The sequence below is a fragment of the Meles meles genome, chromosome 4, assembly GCF_922984935.1.
Source record: "Meles meles chromosome 4, mMelMel3.1 paternal haplotype, whole genome shotgun sequence".
NCBI classification, from domain to species: Eukaryota; Metazoa; Chordata; class Mammalia; order Carnivora; family Mustelidae; genus Meles; species Meles meles.
In genome coordinates, this window is record NC_060069.1 from 77,353,773 (window position 1) to 77,374,709 (window position 20,937).

General features: G+C 48.1%; 1 protein-coding gene across 1 annotated transcript in view; it reads left to right on the forward strand.

Moving 5' to 3' along the window:
- The window catches only part of LOC123940709, a 47,244-nt gene that overhangs the window by 7,036 nt on the left and 19,271 nt on the right, over positions 1-20,937 (forward strand). The window contains exons 2-6 of the mRNA XM_046003664.1: positions 5,033-5,448; positions 15,708-15,742; positions 15,863-15,949; positions 17,888-17,929; positions 18,251-18,280. Of these exons, the coding sequence (XP_045859620.1) occupies positions 5,033-5,448; positions 15,708-15,742; positions 15,863-15,949; positions 17,888-17,929; positions 18,251-18,280 (610 nt within the window). The remainder of the gene's footprint in view (positions 1-5,032; positions 5,449-15,707; positions 15,743-15,862; positions 15,950-17,887; positions 17,930-18,250; positions 18,281-20,937) is intronic.

The window sequence follows — 20,937 nt, forward strand, 5'->3', positions numbered from 1 at the left end:
ATGTGGGCAGGGGACACAAACATTCAGTCCATTACAGTGAGATAAAGATTCTTCTAGATAGACGATTTAACTTCAGCGCGGGCAGTCTGGCAGTTCTGGGCAAAGGGCCGTGTTGTCCGTTGTGGTGTGTTTCACTGGAAGGAAGGCATACCACTGTGAGCTCTGACTGACAGTGGAGCAGGGGGCAACCCGCCTTCTCCATGGGAGCTGGAGCACGGCTTGTTTTGTCATTTGGAAAAAACCGATGTACAGCATGTCCCTGGATGCCATGAAAAGCATCTTCAACAAAAAACTGGATGCCTCATTCTAGAAAACAAACATTGCAAAACTCCAAGGTGGCTCAGAACCCAAGGGAATAGATCAATGGCCTTTAGGAAGAAAACCAAGAGCTGTTTGAATACATAACTACGGACTTCCACTAGATAATGTCAGTAGCAAAAGAACTTCTTAGGGCTGATATCTTGGCTGCATCTACCTTTCCAGACCTGGTACAGAAGACAAGAGTCTGTGACACAGAGAAAACAGATGTGTCAGGAAACCTGTGTAGTCTTTGCCACACGTAAATCAGGAAATGCATGATCTTCTCCTATTTGCAGCTTCAAGAAACAATTCTCAGTCCTACAGTAATTTTTTTTTTTTTTTTGTAAGTAGGCTCCATACCCAGCATGGAGCCCAATGCAGGGCTTGAACCCACGACCCTGAGATCAAGACCTGAGCTGAGACTGAGTTGGATGCTTAACCAACTGAGCCACCCCGGTGCCCCTGATGTTATAGGATTTAAGGAATTCTCCAAGATGGCTTCAGGAAACCCTCTTTCTTCAAATCTCTCTCCACTAACATTCCATTCTCCAAGAATTAAGATAAACTTACTGTTTAATCTAAAAACAAGCACAACTCACATACAAACTTCATATAGTATCTTTAGTATCAAAATGAGATAAAAATTATATGAATCAAATAGTGCTAAATAGATAAATAGCAAAATTTGTCCTTAAGATGATTAAATTAGACCTTGAGATACACTGTAGAGTAAAATCAAACTGAAAAACAATGCACATATCACATAATTTTTGAGACAAACATATAAAAATGGTATTTTCTGTAATATATAGGAAGATTTGGGGGAAATGGTCTGGAATGAACACTCCTAACTGAGATGAGTACTTACCCCAGGGAAAGGATTAAACAACCACCACAAAACAAAAAATCCAAGCATGGGCTTTATCAACAGGAGTTCCCAAGAACAAGCCTCATTTGGGCTTCAGAGAGAGAAGACACACCATCTTCATGGGCTTAACCATATGTGTTGGGAAAAATAATAAACAAATATATTTAAATAAAAGGAGAGGAGATGGAAAAATAATCACTTTATCCCTTGCTGTCCTCTCCCATTCAAATGATGCCTTGGCCTCCACTTCATCATGCAAAGAGAGGCCCAAACTGAGTAAATTGAAGTAAATACAAGCAATTTAGTTCTTGGCCAGGGCTTCCTGATCATTTGCAGGACCCAGGGCTAGTAAAGACTAATCTCCATATGTAATATGTCTAAATATTTAAAAGTTAGATGAAATACATTCCATTTTCCTGACTTTACAGATATTCCTGTAAAATGATGTGGAAGACCAGGTCGAGTTAGACTTCTCAGAGTCCATCACCAGTGTGAGGCAGCATTAGGAGAGCTGGCTCGGGGTCCATGGGCCACCCTCTTGGTTTTCCACTGCTTGCTTTGTGCACAAGGTGAAGGGCTCTGTACACACATGTGGATCACTCAGCTCCCACGTGGACCACCCAAGCGCCATCCATATCCTGTCAAGCAGCTGCCCTTGGTCTCCCCTTACTCTGGCCTGTGCACTCTGGGGGTACGCTCCACCCATAGAAAATTGGACCTGGGAAAAAGATCTATGCAGGCTCTAGAAGTGGGTTCAGGACCATTTGGACAGGAAATCTGGGTCTCTCATCCTGAGTCTGGTCTACAAACTGGGTGGGGGAAAAAGTCTCTAAAATGGCACATCCCTTGGGGCTCATTGGCTCCTCAACCTGTGGGAGGTACAAATAGAGGAGGGGGAGGAGGAGGCCCACAGTAGGGCCCTCTGAAACAAGTTCCCACGGTTGGCCCTGGCCTACGGTTCATACTGCTCTTTGTCTGGAGGACTCCTGGGCTCAGATCTTGATTAGTTAGGGGATTTCAGGGGTTGTTTTGACCACATTATATATGGAACCCAAGTTAGTGAATTAACCTCATTTTCCCCACTTTGTACAAAACATGGATAGTTAAAAATATGAGCAGCACAGTCAGCATCAAGACTTGCTCTTCTGTGAGAGATGCCCAGGACTGGGACAGAGACTGATGAATGAAACCAGACCCACCTCTTTCATCTTACCGTACCATTGCACTGGGATAGCGGGCAGAACTGTCAACACCGTGTAAACTGTTCTCTCTCCCTCTTTTGCAAACCAACTAAGGTTGAATTTACCAAAGCTGAAGCACAAGTGATGTGATTCCACTACACTAACCAAAGCATCTTGTTTCCTGTTTGTATTAGTCATTCACTGCTGCATAACAAATTACCCCCAAATTTAACAGCTTAAAACAACAAACATTTATTATGTCATAGTTTGTGTGGGTCAGGAATCTGGAAGTGACTTGGACCACTGGGGCTACAATCATGAAAAAGCTCAGCTAGGGTAAAGGATCCACTTCCAAGCTTCAGTGCCTCACAGGCTGTTCGATCAAGAGTTTCAGTTCTCTGGGCCTCAGTTGCTTACCACACTACGTGGGCCTCCTGGAAGCCAAAGAAGGAGAATTTTAGGAAGGGGAGAATGGTCAAGTGAGTCAATGGCATATGGAAAAGTATCCTTCAGATCTAGCAGCTGCAAGGTAACTGCTGACCTCAGCAAGAGTGGGCAGTGGGTCAGGAACAATGTTACAATTGGTTGAGAAGTGAAGGGGAAGAAGGGAAAGGGAGATTAGGCCAGTGGTTGGCCAACAGGTGCTGGGTTGGGCCACTTGGGGAGCTTATACAAAATATGTCAATGCCTTATAGTTAGTTATAATGTATTATATATTTGAAAGTTGCTAAGAGAGTATACCTTGAAGTTCTTATCATGAGAAAAAAAATCTGTAACTGTGTGGTGATGGATGTTCACTAGACTTATTATGGTGATTTCACAATATATACAAATATGGAATCATTATGTTGTATACTTGAAATTGATACCGTGTTGTATGTCAATTATATCTTAATTTAAAAAATACCAGTTCCTAGACATCTTCCCTTTTGTGGGGAGGGGCAACGAAGTTGAGGTTGATTAAAGTTAAGTAACTTGCTCAAATTCCCATAGATAGAAGAGGGCAGAGCTGGGGTTAGAGCTCAGGCTCATCCGGAAGCCAAAGTTTGTGTGGGTAGGCAACATACTACTCCGGCTCCCCACAAGCCCATGTGAACATGAACCAGCCTTTCACTGACAGCTGGTGGCCTGGTGTGATCTAGAACCCCAGTTAGCTTGTATGTAAAGAGGGTGTAATATTTACCTTGTGCTGTTATTGCAATGATTAAGTAAATTTATTTTTAATGCCCTCTTGCCAAAGACCACTTGGAATACACCTGTAGTTATACAAGCTGGATTTATTACTCATTGCAGTGAGGGAGACCATGAAGGTGTCTCAGTGAAAGGATGTTAGAAAATCTTATTAAAGGATGTGGGCTCTTGTTGACTGACTTGGAGGCAGGCTCAAGAAAGCAGGGATCGTTCTATGAATGTGTGTCTTCATGAATCTTAGCAGGGATTAGCAGGGAGGGCAGATTAGAGCAAGGCTAAGACCATGAGTGGCCAAGAAGCAGCAGTCCCTCTTATTAGCCAGGATAGCTGTGTGTTTGGTATTTTGTGGCTTGGACGTTCACATTTTGTCTATGTTCAGACATGATCGGCGAGTCTTGTCTTGTTCTTGTTCTTTTTCTTGTTCTTGTGTTGTTCTTGGTCTTGTTCTTGTCTTGATCCATCGTGGTCCCAGAGAGGCCTTGTCTGATGCTGATGTTCTGTGAAATTGTTGACGTTCAGTGGGAGAACACCAAGGCCCAGTAACAGTGCCAGGGTAGCTCTTAGAATATAAAGTATCGACTACAGTGTTGGACTCATGGGTGCTCCACCAGCAGGGATTATGACTTTTATTGTGCTCGCCCACACTGCCAGTTCAGGACCTTGGGTCACAGTGAGGCAGGCAGGGGGCTGAGACTTTTGGAGGAATCTAAAAGACAGATGTCTCTTCAAGCTGCAATGAACCACTCTCTTCCCCAACTTCAGGCATTGCATGAGGCCATTTCCAGGAGGTCGGGGGTATTTCAGCCTGGGGAGAATTTCAGAAACTGCAAAGAGAAGGCTGGCATCCTGGACTCTGCCTTTGCCTCCTTCCTCCAGTCGCCCTGTAGTGAGCCAGACCTGGGCTAGGTGCTGTGACAGCCACCACTTCATGGCAGACAGACAAGCAACCATGCTGAAAACGGGGTAAAGGAGAACAGTGATAGGTGAGAGCCACCAACCATCTAGGCAGTGGTTCTCACGCTTTCCTGAGCATTGGAATCACATGGGAATTTTAAAAATATTGCTGCCTGGGTCCCACTTTAATTGGTTTGAGATGCTACCTGGGGCATTGATATTTTAAAAACTCTCTGGGTGATTTAATACATTGCAAAGTTTGGGAACCACTGGTTTAATTCATCCATCTTCATGATTTTTGGGGGGGTGGGGTTTAAGGCAGCCGTTAATCTGATAAAATCTGTGGCACCTCATTCCAGGCACTTGTATTTTAGATTCAAAACCTGACGATTTCAGGGGGTTTATAGACCCCAAGAAGCAAATCTGGGAACCTCTTGGGGGTGTGTCTGTGTGTGTGTGTGTGTGTGTGTGTGTCTCATGGTCCCCAGCTGAAAATCCCCAGATACTGGAGTAGCCAGCCCCAATCTGGATGACTTGAGCTCTCTGACCCCTCCTGAAAGAATGGCGCTGGTCCTTCTTCACAGAAACCGCGGGTTAGGGTCATCAAGCCGAGTTCCCTCAGGGCGAGGGTGCCGACCAGCAGCAAAGGCCGGGCCGGTGTGCGCACGTGTGCGAGTGTGCACGTCGGTGTGCACGCCAGTGTGCGCGCGCGGGGCCGCTGGCGAGCGTGCGTTTCCGTTACCGGAGCCTCGGCAGCCTCGGGCTGCAGCAGGCGCTGCGGATGCGCGCCCGGCACCCCCTCCCAGCCAGTCCCCTCCCCCGGTGGCTCTCGCTCGCCCTCTTCCCTCCCCCCGCAGTGTCGGCCGCCTCCGAGTGTGCAGGGCAGCGCTCCCTCCGCGAGCCCCTCCAGCAGCCGCCCCGGCGCGCACTGAGCTCCGAGCCTGGGGCGCGCGTGGAGCCCCCTCCCAGCTGCCGAGCGACGATGAGCCGCCGCGTGGGGGTCGCGGAGAGCAGGTGAGCGCATCTGCGGGGCTGGGGGGTTCGGAAGGAAAAGGGGAGGAGCGGGCTCGGGCGACGGCTGGGCCCAACGTCGGCTAGTTGCAGAAAAGGCTTTGCTCCCTTCGGCAACCCCCAGACCCTCCCGGGCTCTGCCCTTGCCCTGCGCGGGCGGGGGCGAGGGCTCCACTCCCGTCCCGACATCCCGGCTCCGGCCGCACAAACAAAGCACACTTCGGCGGCGGCGCCGACCTCACGCGGGCCCAGAGCGTGGGGAGCCAGTGCGTCTCCCGTGTCCCACTCCGGCCCTCTAGCCCTGGCCGGGGGTCTTGGCGGGCAGCACCTGGGTAGGGCCCGCGGCGGCGGGGTCGCGCGCAGGTGCCCGCGCGGGAGGCGGCGGCGGCGGCGCGCAGCTCCGGAGGCCCATAGCTCCTGGCCCAGAGGCGGGGCCTACAGGCGGCGCTGCTATTCCCTGCGGCCGCGTTTCCCTGGGTGCCGGGGTTCGGCACCGCCGCGGTGGCAGGTGGGTCCGAGGTAGTTCACATCCTCCTCGTGGAGGAGGCTGCGGGCGGCCGGTGGGGGCCGAGGAGGGCAGATCGCCCTGCGGCGCCCCCTTGCTCCCTGTGGTGGACTCGCGCGCTTCCCGCCTCCGCCGTGACTCTCCGCCCCCAGGCTCGGTTTCTGCTGTCCTCATCTGCCCCTAGCTCCCCGGCTTCAGCTCTCCGGAGCCCCTGCGCCCTCCGTACTGGAAGAGGACTTGGGAGGTCGCTCCAGGAGGGTGCCCGGCGTTTTGCCAGACACTGTCGGCTTTTAAATTGTTGAGTCGAAGTCGAGGGTAGGATTGGTTCCCTTAACGTCCCCCCCATCACCTCACCCATGTGTGGTGGCCCTACCCACAGCAGCCCCTCACCCTCCCATGTGGCGCTAACACGTCTCACGCACGGCAGGCTCCAATTAACACTGCTTGAAGGATTTCTGCTATTACTGTAAAGGGAGCCAATGCCTTTGTTTGTCACCAGACCTTTAAAAGTAGCTGCTTTTACATGGGAATGTTTATTAAGAGCTAGTTTGGGGATGCTCTAAGGGTATTGTGGGCGTGTTCTCCAGAGTTACTGTCATTTGCAAAAGGAGCTTTTAGCATCGGATGTAGTATTTCAGCAAGTGTGTGATGGGCGCTTTGTGAAATATATCTTTTAGGTAATCCTTTCATTGCCGTTAAGCGCTTGCAGGAAGTCACCCAAAGCAGTGCAGAAACGCTCAGCAAGGATTCAGACTGCAGAAAATTTTCTTTTAGGACAGTCACTGCTGCAGAACCAAGTTTCTACAGGAACAACTAGAGCAAGGAACGAGTGCCCAAGTTTAAAGTGTCCACGACTTCAGTTTTTCGTGGGTCACTAAACATCAGGCCCAGTTTCTCACGGGGAGGAGGGAGGTTTGTTTTTTCTGCCACTGTCCTTTCTTTAAAACACTGTTGCAATCAGGAAGGCAGCCTAGAAAAGTCTGTGTGTAGATAGGTGTGACTATTTGGTATCCTGAGGTTAGGATCACGCATAAAACCACAGGACACGAACTGAGTCCACATCGAGTATCAAAAACTCTGCTTACAAAGGGTATTTACCCAACAGCAAGTCCTGGGAATGATTGGTAAAGAGCTCTGAATCAAATCTTCACTAGAAGTAAAGTTTTCCCCCTGCCAGAACAATAAAGAGAGGAAGTGAATTGAAATATAGTATGTGACATTAACAGTTATTTACACAAACAGAGCTAACTGAATTTTTCTGCTGACTACCCAGAACTACCAGCCCTTGTTGGTGTTGCTGGAGGATATGGACCCACCCCAACTCTTCCCACCAAAACTCCTTAGTCCACCATCTCTGATCTTTCTGGCCTCTTCAGGGAGATCATTTAGCAACGATCTCAGCAAATGATGTGTCATTTTCATGTTTCAGTATGGCAACAAAGTCCATAAAATTCAGTATCAGCCAGGGGTGAGGTGCCAGTCTCTGTAAACTGGAAAGCACCCCACAGATGCTAGCTACTGTTGCTTATAATTTTTAGTAGCTGCACAGCATTCCCTTCTCACAGTTTTGGCCATTTAGACTGTTTCTTATAGATTTTTTAAAATACTGAGGCATAGAGTCTTTATGTCTACCCTGTTCTTTCTGTCGCATATTTGTTCAATGAACACTTTTTTTCCAGTGCAAATTATATGCCAAACCATGTGTTGGATGCTGGGGATGTGGACTCCTTGGCTGTACACACCCCCTCACTCTCACTCATTGGTTTTTTTTTTTGTTTTGTTTTTTTTTTTCAGTTCTCAGACTTGGAAACAAATTACAGCAGAGCAGTGCAATAACTGTATTCCTGCAGGTGTATATCGCATGCTGTTGGTTCAGGGAGGGGAGAAGAGAAACAGAGTTGAGTCATGGGAATTCCCCCACCTCACACATCTTCAGCTCAGGAGTGCTCTCTTTGTTCACTCCTGGCACTCAGGATTTCTTTCTCTTCTCTTTTCCTCCTTCCCTCTTGTCTGCTCACTGCTGGAAATGTCCCAGCTGCCTCCCTTCTCCCTGCCAGCGTGGTTCCAGCCCATTTCTCTCCTGGCCCCACTTCCCTTGGGAGTACATTTTGCAAAGCTCTCACTGACAGGTACAAGGAGGAGGAAGGAAATAAACCCTGAAACTGTTTCCCCGCGTTCCTGCCACCCCACAGCTAGCTGCCTTTTAGACCATATCCCCAACGCAGTTAGCCTCTTCATCTTGCTCTCCTGCCAGCCAGGGTTCTTCTCCATTCACAACTGTGGTGTGTAAAGCCGAAGTTCTAGATACTTTCCTTTTCCTTTCCCCAGATGCCAAAAACCCTTGTGTGTGTGTGTGTGTGTGTGTGTGTGTGTGTGTACACAATCCTGCAGAAAACACAAGCATCGTAAGTTGCACATCACCAAGTGAACATTATGTAACCACTGCCCAGGTCAAGACACAAAACATGGCACCCTAGACGGCCCTCTCATACTCTGATTACTCACAGTCATGTTTCTCCTTCCCAAAGGAACAAGAGATTAATTTTGCTTGTTTGTAAACTTTCTAAAAATAGCATCATGCAGCATATAATCTTCATGTCTGGCTTGTTTTGTGCAACATTCTGTTTGTGAGATGGATCCACAGTGTTGTGTGTAAGCAGTTCTTTCATTCTCATTGCTCACAGTGCTCCATTGTATGATTATGTCACATTTTTGTTCATCCATTTCTTACTCTTGTGAGCATGATAGTTGTTTCCAGTTTTTGCCTAATACAAATAATATGCAGTGAGTCCTTCAGCCTTTTGGTACCCAAAGACCTACCAGTTCCACCATTATTTGTTCCTATTGGAGTAACTTAAAAAGAGGATGGGGTGGGTGAAGGAGCCGGCCGGTTGAGCCAGCTCTGTGCATTTTCCATCTTTGCCAGCGCTAAGGACCTTTGGAGGAACCTAAGACTGTGCTTTCATTCAGGGACCTGAACATTGAAGAAAAAAAACCCATAGGATGGCTTCTTTTGTGAGCGAGCTGATTGGAAGTGGTGATCTTTGGGAAGAAAGAAGAAAAGAAAATAGGTCATGATGGGAAGCGGGCTTGGTTCAGGCAGCATCCTCAGGGGGATGGACAGCTGGTGGCTCCAGGTGCCTACATCTTTCCTGTCCCCACTCCCCCACCTGCCCCTACCTTCCCTTTATTGAGTCTCCGATCTACCTCAGGGGTGGTCCTGGAGGGCTTGGCATGGTTGGAAGTCTTTCTGTCTTGGCTTGTGGGGATGGCACTGTTGGCTTCCAGAGCTTGGTTCTGAATGAAGACACTTTCCTTGGAGTGTGCTTTAAAGTTACATAGCTCCCTGGGAGGTTTTTGTCACCTAGTACTACAACTGCCCTGGCAGGGGGACTGTCTCTTGTGGCCTGGGGGATTGAGGTTTTCTTTGGGGATATGCTTAGGCCTCTGGATGCTACACAAGCAGTGTCTTAACCTGCAGGTTGTCAGAGGGTCGTACGCATTCAGGCAGTTCCCGTGGAAGACGTTGTCAAAATCTGCTGTCCTGCACTGCACTATTGACTTCCTTCTCTGCTTTCACGTTTTCAGTCTTCCCAGGATGGAAATGTAGAGACTACGCAGCAGACTGAATAATTGCCACTAGCCTCCTGGGGGTTACCATCAGTTTGGTTACAGAGTTAGGATTTCTCCCCCTTCCTGACCTTCCTCATCCCCTGTTTCTCTCTCCCTGACCACACTTGCTTTCCTCCTGTTCCTGGACCTTGATCTACTCTTTCCTGTCTCAGACAGGAGCTGCCCTCACTACTCCCAGTTCTTCTCTCCTGTCCATTTCTGCTGTCCTTTGTCGTTCAGCTTAAACGTCACTTCCCCTGGGAGCCCTCCCCAATTCCTCAATCTTAGAGGAGCTGTCTTGTCATTCTCTCAAAGCACTTCCTGTCTCCGATACAGGAAGTCAGGCTTCGCCATCAGGCTGATGGGCTGGGGAAGGCACAGACCCGTTCCTTTGTTTACTGGTATCTGGCACATACGCTCCACAGGTGTTAGTTGAATAAATTGATGAAGAAACCAGGAGACCTGGGACAAGTTATGATATTGTGTCTGCTTATAACTTGCTATGTGATCGTGGGTATGTATTCACTTACCCTCTCCTAGATTCCCATCTCCCCTTGTAGAATGATGTATCAGACTGGAAGATCTTGTAGGTTCCTTTCATTTTCAGCTTTTTCTGAGCCTGAAAGCTAGAGGATCCTGTTTGTGGGGAAGCAGCACTCTTTGAAAATGCAAGATGGCCTTAGCATCACGGTTTAATTGGCTGGTGTAGTTTGTCACGTGCCTGTGATCTTAGCATAAGAGCTCAGTTCTTCCTAGTTCCTCAGAGCCTGCGCTGGGCTAACACTATACTTATGTTTATTTTTATTTTGCTCTCCCTGCCTCATATACAAATGTATTTGTTTTCTGATCTGTCTCCCTCCTCCCTTACCGTTCCCCCTGGGGACAAGGTTCATGTGTCTTGTGTTACTTTTATATCCCCTCTGCCCAGTGCAGCACCTGTCATAGGGTAAATAGGCGTTTGTTAATCTGAGTTGATGGGAAAGAGAGCTATGTTATAGAGAATATTATTTGCATTGGGACTATGCCCTGGGAAGTATATTTATTTCATGATTATGAATTTTAACTTTAGTTTGTGGCTAACATAAAATCTTTTTCACTTTCTTTAACTGATTTACCTATGGGTTTTACTTTACTTGTTATGGTCTGTTTTCTAGAGGATTGATAGCGGCTAAAAGAAGTAAAACCTGGGGGTTACCATCAGTTTGGTTAGAGATGGTTTAATTCTGGTGAAAAGTTAGTTAGAGGAAGATTTGGGGCTTATTATGGATGTAATTATGCCTAAAAACTCTGTTTACCTACAGTGGAGAATTACCTTCATAGGCAGTAGGAACCTTAGTAGGAAGAAAGACTGGTGTTTTGTCGTTATTCTGCTTGGCAGAATTTTTAGCTTTTTGTTGTTAAACTGTACTGATAAAAGTTTGGACTCTGCAATCAGATAGACCATGGTTCTTGGGTGAGTCACCCAAGATCTCTGAGCATTATTTCTTCTTCTGTGCGATGGGGATACTTACTAGCCCAGTGTTAGGCGCTTAAAAGATGGTCATGATGGTTAAATGAGCTGATCGACATAAGGCTGAGTCCTTGGCTTAATTTCCAGCATACAGCAAACATTTAACCAATACAAGCCATTATCATATTAAGACTTTATTTTTACTTTAAGGATTGTTAAAAATCTTTAGGTGGAGACTTATTACTTACAGAGCCAGATTGGAGTGAAATCATTCTTATGCCCAATAGCCACCTGTCCAGGCTGCACAGAGTCAAGCTGGCTGCCAAGGCGGGAGATGGGGCTTCCTGTGAGAGCTTGGAGTGCTTGTATTCTGGTTCTCCTGCATCGCTCCCCGCCCTGGGTGGGTTTGGCCACGTGACCCAACACCTCTGAGCTGCAGTGTCCCCATCTGCATGTGGGGATCGCAGTCCTGGCCACGTCTTCCTGGCAGAGTTCATGTGAGGAGCTGGTGCTCTTGTGGGTCTGAAAGCACTCTTGGAAGTTTTAAGCTCCTGAACCTATGTGAGGATTTGGTGTTGCTCTCAGGTTTCATTTCATTGCAGCTATGACTTAATTCTGACAACAGTTGGTTTTACTCATTTGCACATAGTTTCACAGAATCCACATTTTCCAACAAACAGGTAATAAACACTCTCACTTAATATTAGCCCTTTGAGGTTTTTAAGCCCGTATTTTACATCCTGTAGCAGCTCGGGGACGCAGGGTGTTTTTGTTTCCCCCTAAGGGAAGGAGCTGTACCAGTCTGGGGCCTGGGGGCTGATAGGAAGGAGGCAGCATTTATATATATATATATTTTTTTTTTTTTTTGAAGATTTTATTTATTTATTTGACAGACCGAGATCACAAGTAGGCAGAGAGGCAGGCAGAGAGAGAGGGGGCAGCAGGCTCCCTGCTGAGCAGAGAGCCTGATGTGGGGCTCTATCCCAGGACCCTGAGATCATGACCCAGGACCTTGAGATCATGACCTGAGCCGAAGGCAGAGGCTTAACCCACTGAGCCACCCAGGCTCCCCGGCAGCATTTATATTTGATGCTGGTGTTGGAACGGCAGGAAAATTCTACCTAGTAACAATGATGGAGTCCACATCAACATTTAAGGAGCTTCAGGTGCTGAGTAGATGTCCCTGCCCCTTTCCTACTTCTCTCCAGTCCATGAATTATACTGAGAGCGTTTGGACTGGCTGCTCTCTTTTGATAGTTGCTGTGGTTTTACTTTAGGACAGCGCCCATGATAGAAGAGAGCGTGGCCACCTAGCATTCATTCAGTTGCAAGGGGCCCTGTGGGTCCACTGGGGTCTGGCTTTCCTGAGGTGGGGGTGGGGGATGAGGGTAGGGGAGAGAGCTGCCTCCTCTCATCAGGTCTAAGCCCCTCCCCCATTACTGTTCCGGGGTTGGTGCCTGGTGTTTCTGTGGGGAAGCTGGCCTTCCACCTCTGGGCCTCACTGATCTCATCTTGGACACCACTCACTCTCATCTACTTCATGGAGAAAATAAAGGCTTTATGCAGAGGCTTTCTGGGTTTTAGCAAAAGTTGTAGTATCTAAGCAGATGGATACATGTCTGGAAACAGATAAGCAGCTGCAGAAAGGGGAAAATGAAAGTACTAGTAAGGAGAAAAACAGTTTTGTTGAGAACACAAAAGTGAGTTTTAATCAGGCATATTTTATGCAATAAGAATGACAAACTTTCAATCCATGTTCTCATAATTATCTTCAAATTAAAAGGCATAGTGACTGCATTATAAGAGGTAGGAGTCTAGAGAAAGAAGGTGGCACTTATTCTTTTAGACATTTCTTTAAAAACTATATTTTAGGAGCACCTGGGTGGCTCAGTGGGCTAAGCCTCTGCCTTCAGCTCAGGTCATGATCTCAGGGTCCTGGAAACCAATCCCTGCATCGCCTCTCTGCTCAGCAGGGAGCCTGCTTCTTCCCCCTCTCTCTGCATTCTTCTCTGCTCACTTGTGGTCTCTCTCTCTGTGTTAAATAAGTAAATAAAATCTTAAAAAAAAAAACCCTAAGGGGCGCCTGGGTGGCTCAGTGGATTAAGCTGCTGCCTTCGGCTCAGGTCATGATCTCAGGGTCCTGGGATCGAGCCCCGCATCGGGCTCTCTGCTCCACAGGGAGCCTGCTTCCTCCTCTCTCTCTGCCTGCCTCTCTGCCTACTTGTGATCTCTCTCTCTGTCAAATAAATAAATAAAATCTAAAAAAAAAAAAAAAACCCTAAAAACCATATTTTAGCCTTTCTTAGTTTCTTGAAGCATTTCGCAATTACAACTTTGCCACCATGGCCTGACCTTTTGAGCAAGAGTTGAGGATTAAAAAACGAAGGGATTTAAGTCTGAAAACGAGAATGTGTGTATTTCCTAGAACCATGGAGCTTGGGAAATACCAAATACTTGGGGAAGTTTACCTAAAATCTTGAGTTGAGGAGGCTTACAACACCAACATCCGGGGATCCCAACTGACATGGAGAAGAAGAGGAGGGAGAGGGAAAGCAGTGGGTCTGCTGCCCTTGCTGTCTGGGTCCTCGCTTTGCTCCCAGGGTTGGGATTTGGGGGTGGAGTGGTGGGCAGGGAGGGAAGGCACTGGGCCAGGCAAGTGTGTGGGCTTTGAAGTGATAAAGGACTAGAGTCAGGTGCTCCTTCTCTAGTCCTTAGCTCTGTGACCCTGAGGAAGTTAATTAACCTGTCTGAGCCAGTCTCTGCATTTGTAAAACGGCCTTCAGGGGCTTTTTGCAGTGATGGAATGAGAAAATAAAGATTTTAAACATATATAAGTGCAAATAACATCATTGTTGTTTTCTTCCCGTCCTTTCATTTATTCCTCAAAGATTCTGATTCAGTGGGCCCAGAACAACAGTTTTTAGAGGGTACCTCCTATAGCTCTCATGTTCCTCAGACTATACTATGAGAAGTGCTGTTCTTCTGTGATGAATAGGAGTTTGGGCATCAAGGGGAGGGCCGGGCTGTCACTTCTCCACACACACACACCTCCAGGGGGTGCCCTAACATCAGAGTGCATGTTCACAGAGCCCCCAGAGTTGGGCACATGATTTGCAAGGCCATAGGCAGTGACCCTAGGTGGGGGTTGGTGATACAGAGAGTGATATGTGTGTGTGTGTGTGAGAGAGAGAGAGGGAGAGAGGGAGATCCTGGGTGTGCTTGGGACACCGAAGAACTTTCACTCTGGCTGAGCGCATGGAAGGGAGACAACGGAGCAGGGTGGAGGTCGTTGTGCACCCTCCCAAGGAGCTTAGGTCTAGGCAGAAACCAGTGAGAAGCCACAGAAAGGTATAAGCAAAGGTGTGAGGAGACCACACTGATAGTCACTGATGAGCCAGGAGAGGGAGACTGCAGGCATGCATAGTAATTATGAGAAAATTACCATCAGCCAGCCAGGTGAGGGCCCATGGTGAGAGATGGGGAGAGAGAGGGGAGAGAGGGAGTGCACTGGAACTGAGGCAGAGAGTGTATGCTGAGGAGGGGACAGATTTGAGAGGTGTCTAGAGGGAGGCTCAGGAGGACTGGCTGCTTGATGAGCAAGAGGGGGCAGGAGCTGGTGAGGGCCGGAGGTCTCAACTAGGTGCCCCCGGGATGTGATTCTCTGCAAAGACAGGTCAGGAGGAGCAGGTTCTCCCTGAAGATGGATAGCAGTGTAGTTAATTTAAAGTGCTGCAGTGACCCTGGGCACCTGGAACTCCGAGAAGAGGCCTGGGAAAGAGGTGCAGATTTAGGATCAGAAACCCTGATGTGAAGGGGCACCCTGAGGTGGTGTGAGGCAGGAAGACAAGGGTGCACAGGGGTGACTCCTGATCAGGTAGCTGCTGCTGCCCTGGAGGCTGATGCGGGGGCGGGGAAAATGAAGTACACAGCGGGGGGGGGGGGTGGGGGGGGGTGGCAGCAGGTAAGAAGGGACATGGAAGCCACGGAAAAGCCCGCCACCTGCTTCATCTAGTGAGGCCGTGGTCACTGAGGACTGCAGAGGGCCCACTGGGTCTGTCCGCCAGGAGTCAGTGGCAGCGTGGGAGAGCAGAAGCCAGGTGGCTTTGAGTGCAGGGGAGAATGGGGAGCGGGAGAGTGGAGACCATGTGCATAGGGCATGGAGAGTTCAGGCCGTGGAGGGGACAAGGGAGAGGCCTTCTCGTTCGTTACATGCTTCCTACAGGAGCCCTCACTATTTGGGGTGCCATATGTGAGGGAGGAGGCCAGGGAGGCAGAGGGAGACGATCAGGGAGAGGGAGGATGACTCAGGGAACCAGATGGAGGGCTGGATGCCAGCGCGGGATGGGCAGTTAGGACTGTGTGCCTAGGGACGTGACAGAGGAAGGCCAGATGGCTGGGCATGGAATGGCAATCCCGTGAGCCTAGAAGGTGCGGTGCTGGTTCCTGGGGGTGTGATGGGACAAGGGGTCAGGTGCACTCCCCAGAAGCCCCACTGATGAGTTAGGCCTGGCTGTAGGTGGGGTGAGGCCACAGGTGGAGAGTGAGAGGGGCAGGAAAACCTTTGAGGAGGGAGAGAGTTTTTTAATTTGCAGCATTTCTGGAGAAACAATATAATGATCATTTTGAAGATTTTTGTAATTATTTTATATAAAATTAGTATCGGTTTTTAAAAATCTTTTTCTTTTCTTGTTGCAGTGATGACCCTCACAATGCCCCTTCAGAAGGAAAAGGTACGGTACTCCTGAGTCAGTGTGGAGGTGTTAAAAAACTTACACTCTATGGAGCATTTGCTGTTTTCAAGAATGATCATTTATTTTACTTACGGACTGCGGCTACTCTGTTGCATTCAGGCATCTCCCAACTGCTGCCTTGCAAGCTGGCCTCCTTACAGGAAGGGCAAGGAGAGACTGAAGGAGGACGCACACCGCCCCAGACCGGTAGGTGGCAGTTTCCGTAAGAGAGGAAACTGACTAGGAGGCTGTCTTGGTCGGCCTGGTACTTTGAAGCTGGGCGAATGTTCGTTCACACTTTGAGTGTGTGTGTCGCGGTGGGTGCTGCGCAACTAAGGGGATAAGACGTGGCCTCGGTCCTCCAGGCCTCACAGACCAACCGCGAGACAAGCAGCCACTGTTTTTGCCAGTTGGTCTGTGTGAGGGGAGGGATCGCAGAGGAGGCGTGGCTAACCCGGTGGGAAGGAGGACCCCAGAAGTGACTTTGGGCTGGGTTTGAATGGATCCTGGGAACTCCAGAGGTGAGGCTTGAGGGAGGGACTTCCGGGCAGTGGGACGGTAACTAGAACCAGAAAGGCTTGGAGAAGGAGCGGCAGTCATCCTGGCGTTCAAGTTTGGGGACTAGGGGAGTGGTTAAAATAGATTGATTCTAGGCCAGTGGTTCTCAGTCCGAACTGCATGTTGCAGTCATCTGGAGACTTGAAAGGTAAATACTGCTGTTCAGGTCCCACCCCAGACCAGCTAAATCAGAACCTCTAGGGAAGGGCTGAGTCCGGGGCATGGATGTGTTGAGAAAGCTTTCCAGGTGGCTCCAAGGTGCAGCCAGCATTGAGAACCCCTGTTCTGTGCTTCCAGCCCTGCAGGTGGGCAGGCCTCCGCTTTCATCATTGGACAGTCATGAGGAGAAAGGTGTAAATACGTGTGAAGTGTTTTACATAAATATATGTAAAGTCTACATATACAAAATGAATAAGAAAAGATGAGTAAATATATGTAAACAAGTTAACACATATACGTGCCTGGCACATGGAACACTCAGAACAAGCTTCTATGGGCTGCGATTATTATTGTTCTCATCATTATTCTCAGATCTTTTCCCTTCTCCCTGTAACTGCTGCCACTCCTTCCTTAAGAACAGAGGGAGGAAGGGTTTGGGAATAATGCTAATAGCTTTCCGTGTATGTACTTTCTGAATCCAGAGGCTGTGTGGAGGGGGAGGCAGAGTATGGAAACTGGGAGGTACAGAGAATGAGGAGTGGGAATGGGGGAATGAGCCTGGCCGGCAGGTTGGGCCTGGACAGCTCCTGGGGTCTGCCAGGAGAGGCCCAGGTGTCCCTGGAGGTGGAGGTCGGGATCCTACTGGGGAGTTGGTGCCATGCCTGCTGAGGGCTCAAGGGGGAAGAGAGGCTGGGAATGTGGGACCTGGGGCATTAGTAATTGGGGAGGGGGGTGGTAGGAGAAGAGAGGAGTTGCAAGGCCACTAGTGGAAAGCTCTTAGAGTGGTAGGAGAAGCAGGACAGACATCTCGGGAGGGTCCTGTGGGCCAGAGGGAGTGATGGGTGTCTACCTGCGGGATTTATTTTCTGGGTGCTAGTAGTCCTTTAGGGATATCAGGAAGAGGATTTCCAGCAAGCTGTGGGAACAGAAGCGCGATTGCAGTGGACTGAGACACGGAGTCGGGGGTGAGGAGGTGAAGGGAGTATTCGTGGGGACCACTTTTTCCAGAAGTAGTTGGATAATAGGGACTACGTTTGTCCTGTGCTTCAGTCAGTGGCACACACACGCCAGAACTTCTGCACAGTTGTGTCACTGGCCTAGTGTGTGACATGTCCAGATGTGCAAATGCAGGAGCCAGGCAGGAGCAGGGAGGGCGAGTCACCGCTGGGAAGGACTCGAGCAACAACCAGAGGAAGTGGTTCCTGCAGCCAGAGGGTAACAGGAGCTCATACTCAGTATGTTCTATCCAGTTCCAAAGAAAAACAAGCCCCCTCTTAGAGAAACCAGACTGGTTTTGGACTCAATGAGAATTTATTAAATTAGGAAGAAATTAGTTGAGTTCGGATCTATTTTATAATAGATATAATTAAAAAACAGTTCTTATTTTTTATTCACTGTGAACTTCCCTTGGCGTATGTTTCTATTCAGGAGGGGACAGCAGTTCTGAGAGTAGCTCTGAGAGTGAATCTGGTGAGTAACGTATGCTTTTCCTTAATCACGGAATTCTGGTTAAATCTATGAGCCTTTATTTTTATTTTAAAGTAATGCACACATCCCTTATATTGTTTGAGGACCTATTGCTAGCATGGTTTTGTGAAGTCCTGAAGAAATGCCTACATGGCAAATACTTTCCAGTTGGCAAGCGAAGTGGGAGAACAGGATGAGCTGAAGAAGAAAGGCAGGAAGTGGTTGCTATTGGCGAGAGCCAAACATTTTACCTATTCTCCCATTAGCCCGTGTTTCCTCTTGGTTGTCAGAAGAGTTTGATTTAGGCTTCTTTGCTTTTTGTAGATAACGAGGAACAAGAACCAGAACAAACAAGTGAGTATATCCTTCCTCTTGATTTTATTTTTTGTTGTTGAAAGGAAGAAAGGGGAGGATAGCCTCTGGGATTTTTACATTACCGATCACTTGCTCGTTATCTTTTTCCCGTGCAAAATTAAGGTGAACGTTAGGAAACTTCTCTAAGTGTTTTGGAAATGGGAGCTCACTACACAGAGCAAAAAAAGCATGTGCCTGTGATGTGCATCGGTACCAAGACTGTATGTGTGCATTGTTGCTCTGAGGCCCCTGCCTGAGGAAGGACTGCGGGGCCGCCGTAAGCGGCCACAGCTTCCCTTGGTGGGGCTCGCTGCTCACAGATTGCGGCCCACTGACTGTCTGCCGCTGTAAATGCACCATTTGTGGTTAGGAGTTTCTGGCATGCTGTTATAGCTATCCGTGAACAACTTGAGTATGAAACCACTTGAAGGGGATTCTAAATATAAAATATGGTTTTTGTCGAAAGTTTTTGTGTGACTAAGCTTGTATTTTAAGTGATTTTATTTTACTGTAGGATTTTTCCCCCCAGTTCTTAGACTCTCATCTGTCCCTGAACGCTGTAGCAAGGCAGTTAGAGGGCTCCTTTGCAGTACTTAAATGAAGTCTTTTAGCTCACAAGTCTTTATATAATCTGATTCTCTCTGCAATTTCTCAGTGGAGAGCCTGTGGTGGTAACTGTAAGTTCTTGCAGTCATGTTACACATTGAGGAGAAGCTGTAATGACGTGTGTAGCACTCTCGTGGAGATGTCATACTCTGATAGCCATAAAGAAAAAAATGTGTGCCAACCCTCTCACCCCCAGTTCTCTGTACATTATGGATTATTTCCATCCTCCAAAATGCAGTCGAAAGTCCAGCCTTCATAGATTGGATTAAAATAGAAGTGAAACTAGAAAGCTGGCATTGGATCAGGTTTCCACTGTTATCCCTGATAATAACTGGGTAAAGGGCTGTAGAGACACAGAGTCTGCATTCAGGACCCTTAGGATCCAGAGCTAGGCCAGGGGCCAGGCCTCACCCAGGCAGGCAACATAGGTGGAAGGCATTTGGAGTCAGTGAGGCTCAAAATAGTTTCAAAATCGGTGCGGTCAGTGTGGTCAGCAGGGCAAACGTGGAGCACGGAGGGGCTGGCCCTTGGCTGGGTTAGACATCTTGGTATTCTCTGGCAGCCCAAGTGTCCTGGCATCTTCTGTGGGTGGGCTGAGGATGCTTGTTCTTGGAGCCCCAGGTCATGGAAGAGCCCTGCCTTCCTCCAAGATTCTCTTTGTTAAAAGGGCTGTGATTCTTCACCTCCATTCCCAGGTCAGGTGGAAAGTCCAGGTGGGCTGCCTTGGAATGTTCGCTCCTCTGTGCTCTAGCTAACAGTGCAGGCCTACCCGTTCTCTTACCGAGTGGATCCGCTTTCTACTCACAGGCATGAACTTTGGGGTCACCCAACCATGCTTGAAGGGAAGCCGTGGTCGATAAGTTGGGGAGAATTACATCCATTTCTCTGCTTTGGCTGGGAAGACCTGGTCAGAGGCTCGGTGTTTCCCAGCTGGTTAGGATTCTCTGATCTCTTTCACTTTCCCTGCTCCTAAGGCGGAAAACCATGGGCTGTGGATGAAATACAATGCAGACATACAGCCAATCAATAAAGTAGAATTTTATGATCCTTTATAGGACAGTGACTGAGGAAATATGATTGGAGGGTGGTGTGCTGCAGGAGGTGGGTTGGTACTTCAGATCTATAGTGTTCTGAGTCCAGGACTCTGAATACTTTTAATCTCTATTGGCATGTTATCTTAATTTTTTTTTCTTTTTTTTTTCTTTTTAAAGCTGGAGCTCCCGATAGGCTGACAGATCAGTCAGCTTGTGTGTGCTGGGGTGGAGCGCTGTCCTGGGGGGTGTCTGTACTTTCTGGGCATGGGGGATGGCATAGGACCTTGTACATGTGTTGATGAATGCCTTACCCATGGGGTGATGCTCCCAGAGGTTGTTCAGACGTTTACAATGTAAAACCAAGCATTTGACACATTAGGTCTTGCCTTAAGTGACAGGAGTTGTCTAGAATTCTCGAATTTTTTAATGAGTCACATCTATCACCATAGCAAAATAATAGTTAATAATAGTTATCTAACACTTACTGAATTAGGGAATGGTCATTTGATTTTCCTTAATTTTTGCCGGGGGGGGGGGTGGTATTATTCTAATCCCTGTTTGATAGATGTGGAAAGTGAAGCATGGGGAGACTTAGTAATGCCACCAGAGGGCCCGAGCTCATGCAACTAGTGACCAGTGTAGATAATAGAAAAATTCATTGCTGTTCCCTTTCTTTCTTTTTTAAAAAAGATTTTATTTGTTTATTGAGAGAGAGTGAGAGAGAGAGCGAGCAAACAAGAGCAGGGTGAGGGGCAGAAGGAGAAGCAGATGCTCTGCTGAGCAGGGAGCCTGATGTGGGGCTCAATCCCAGGACTCCAGGATCATGACCTGAGCTGAAGGGAGATGCTTCATTGACTGAGCCACCCAGGTGCCCTGCTTTCCCTTTCTTAATACGTTTTGTATTATGGAAGTCTAATCATTCAGAAAACAGTGACTGAGCACTTACCAGGCCCTAGAAGTACAGTCCTCATGAAGCTTACATTCTAGTGGGGAGAGAAACAGGAAGCAGAAGACACT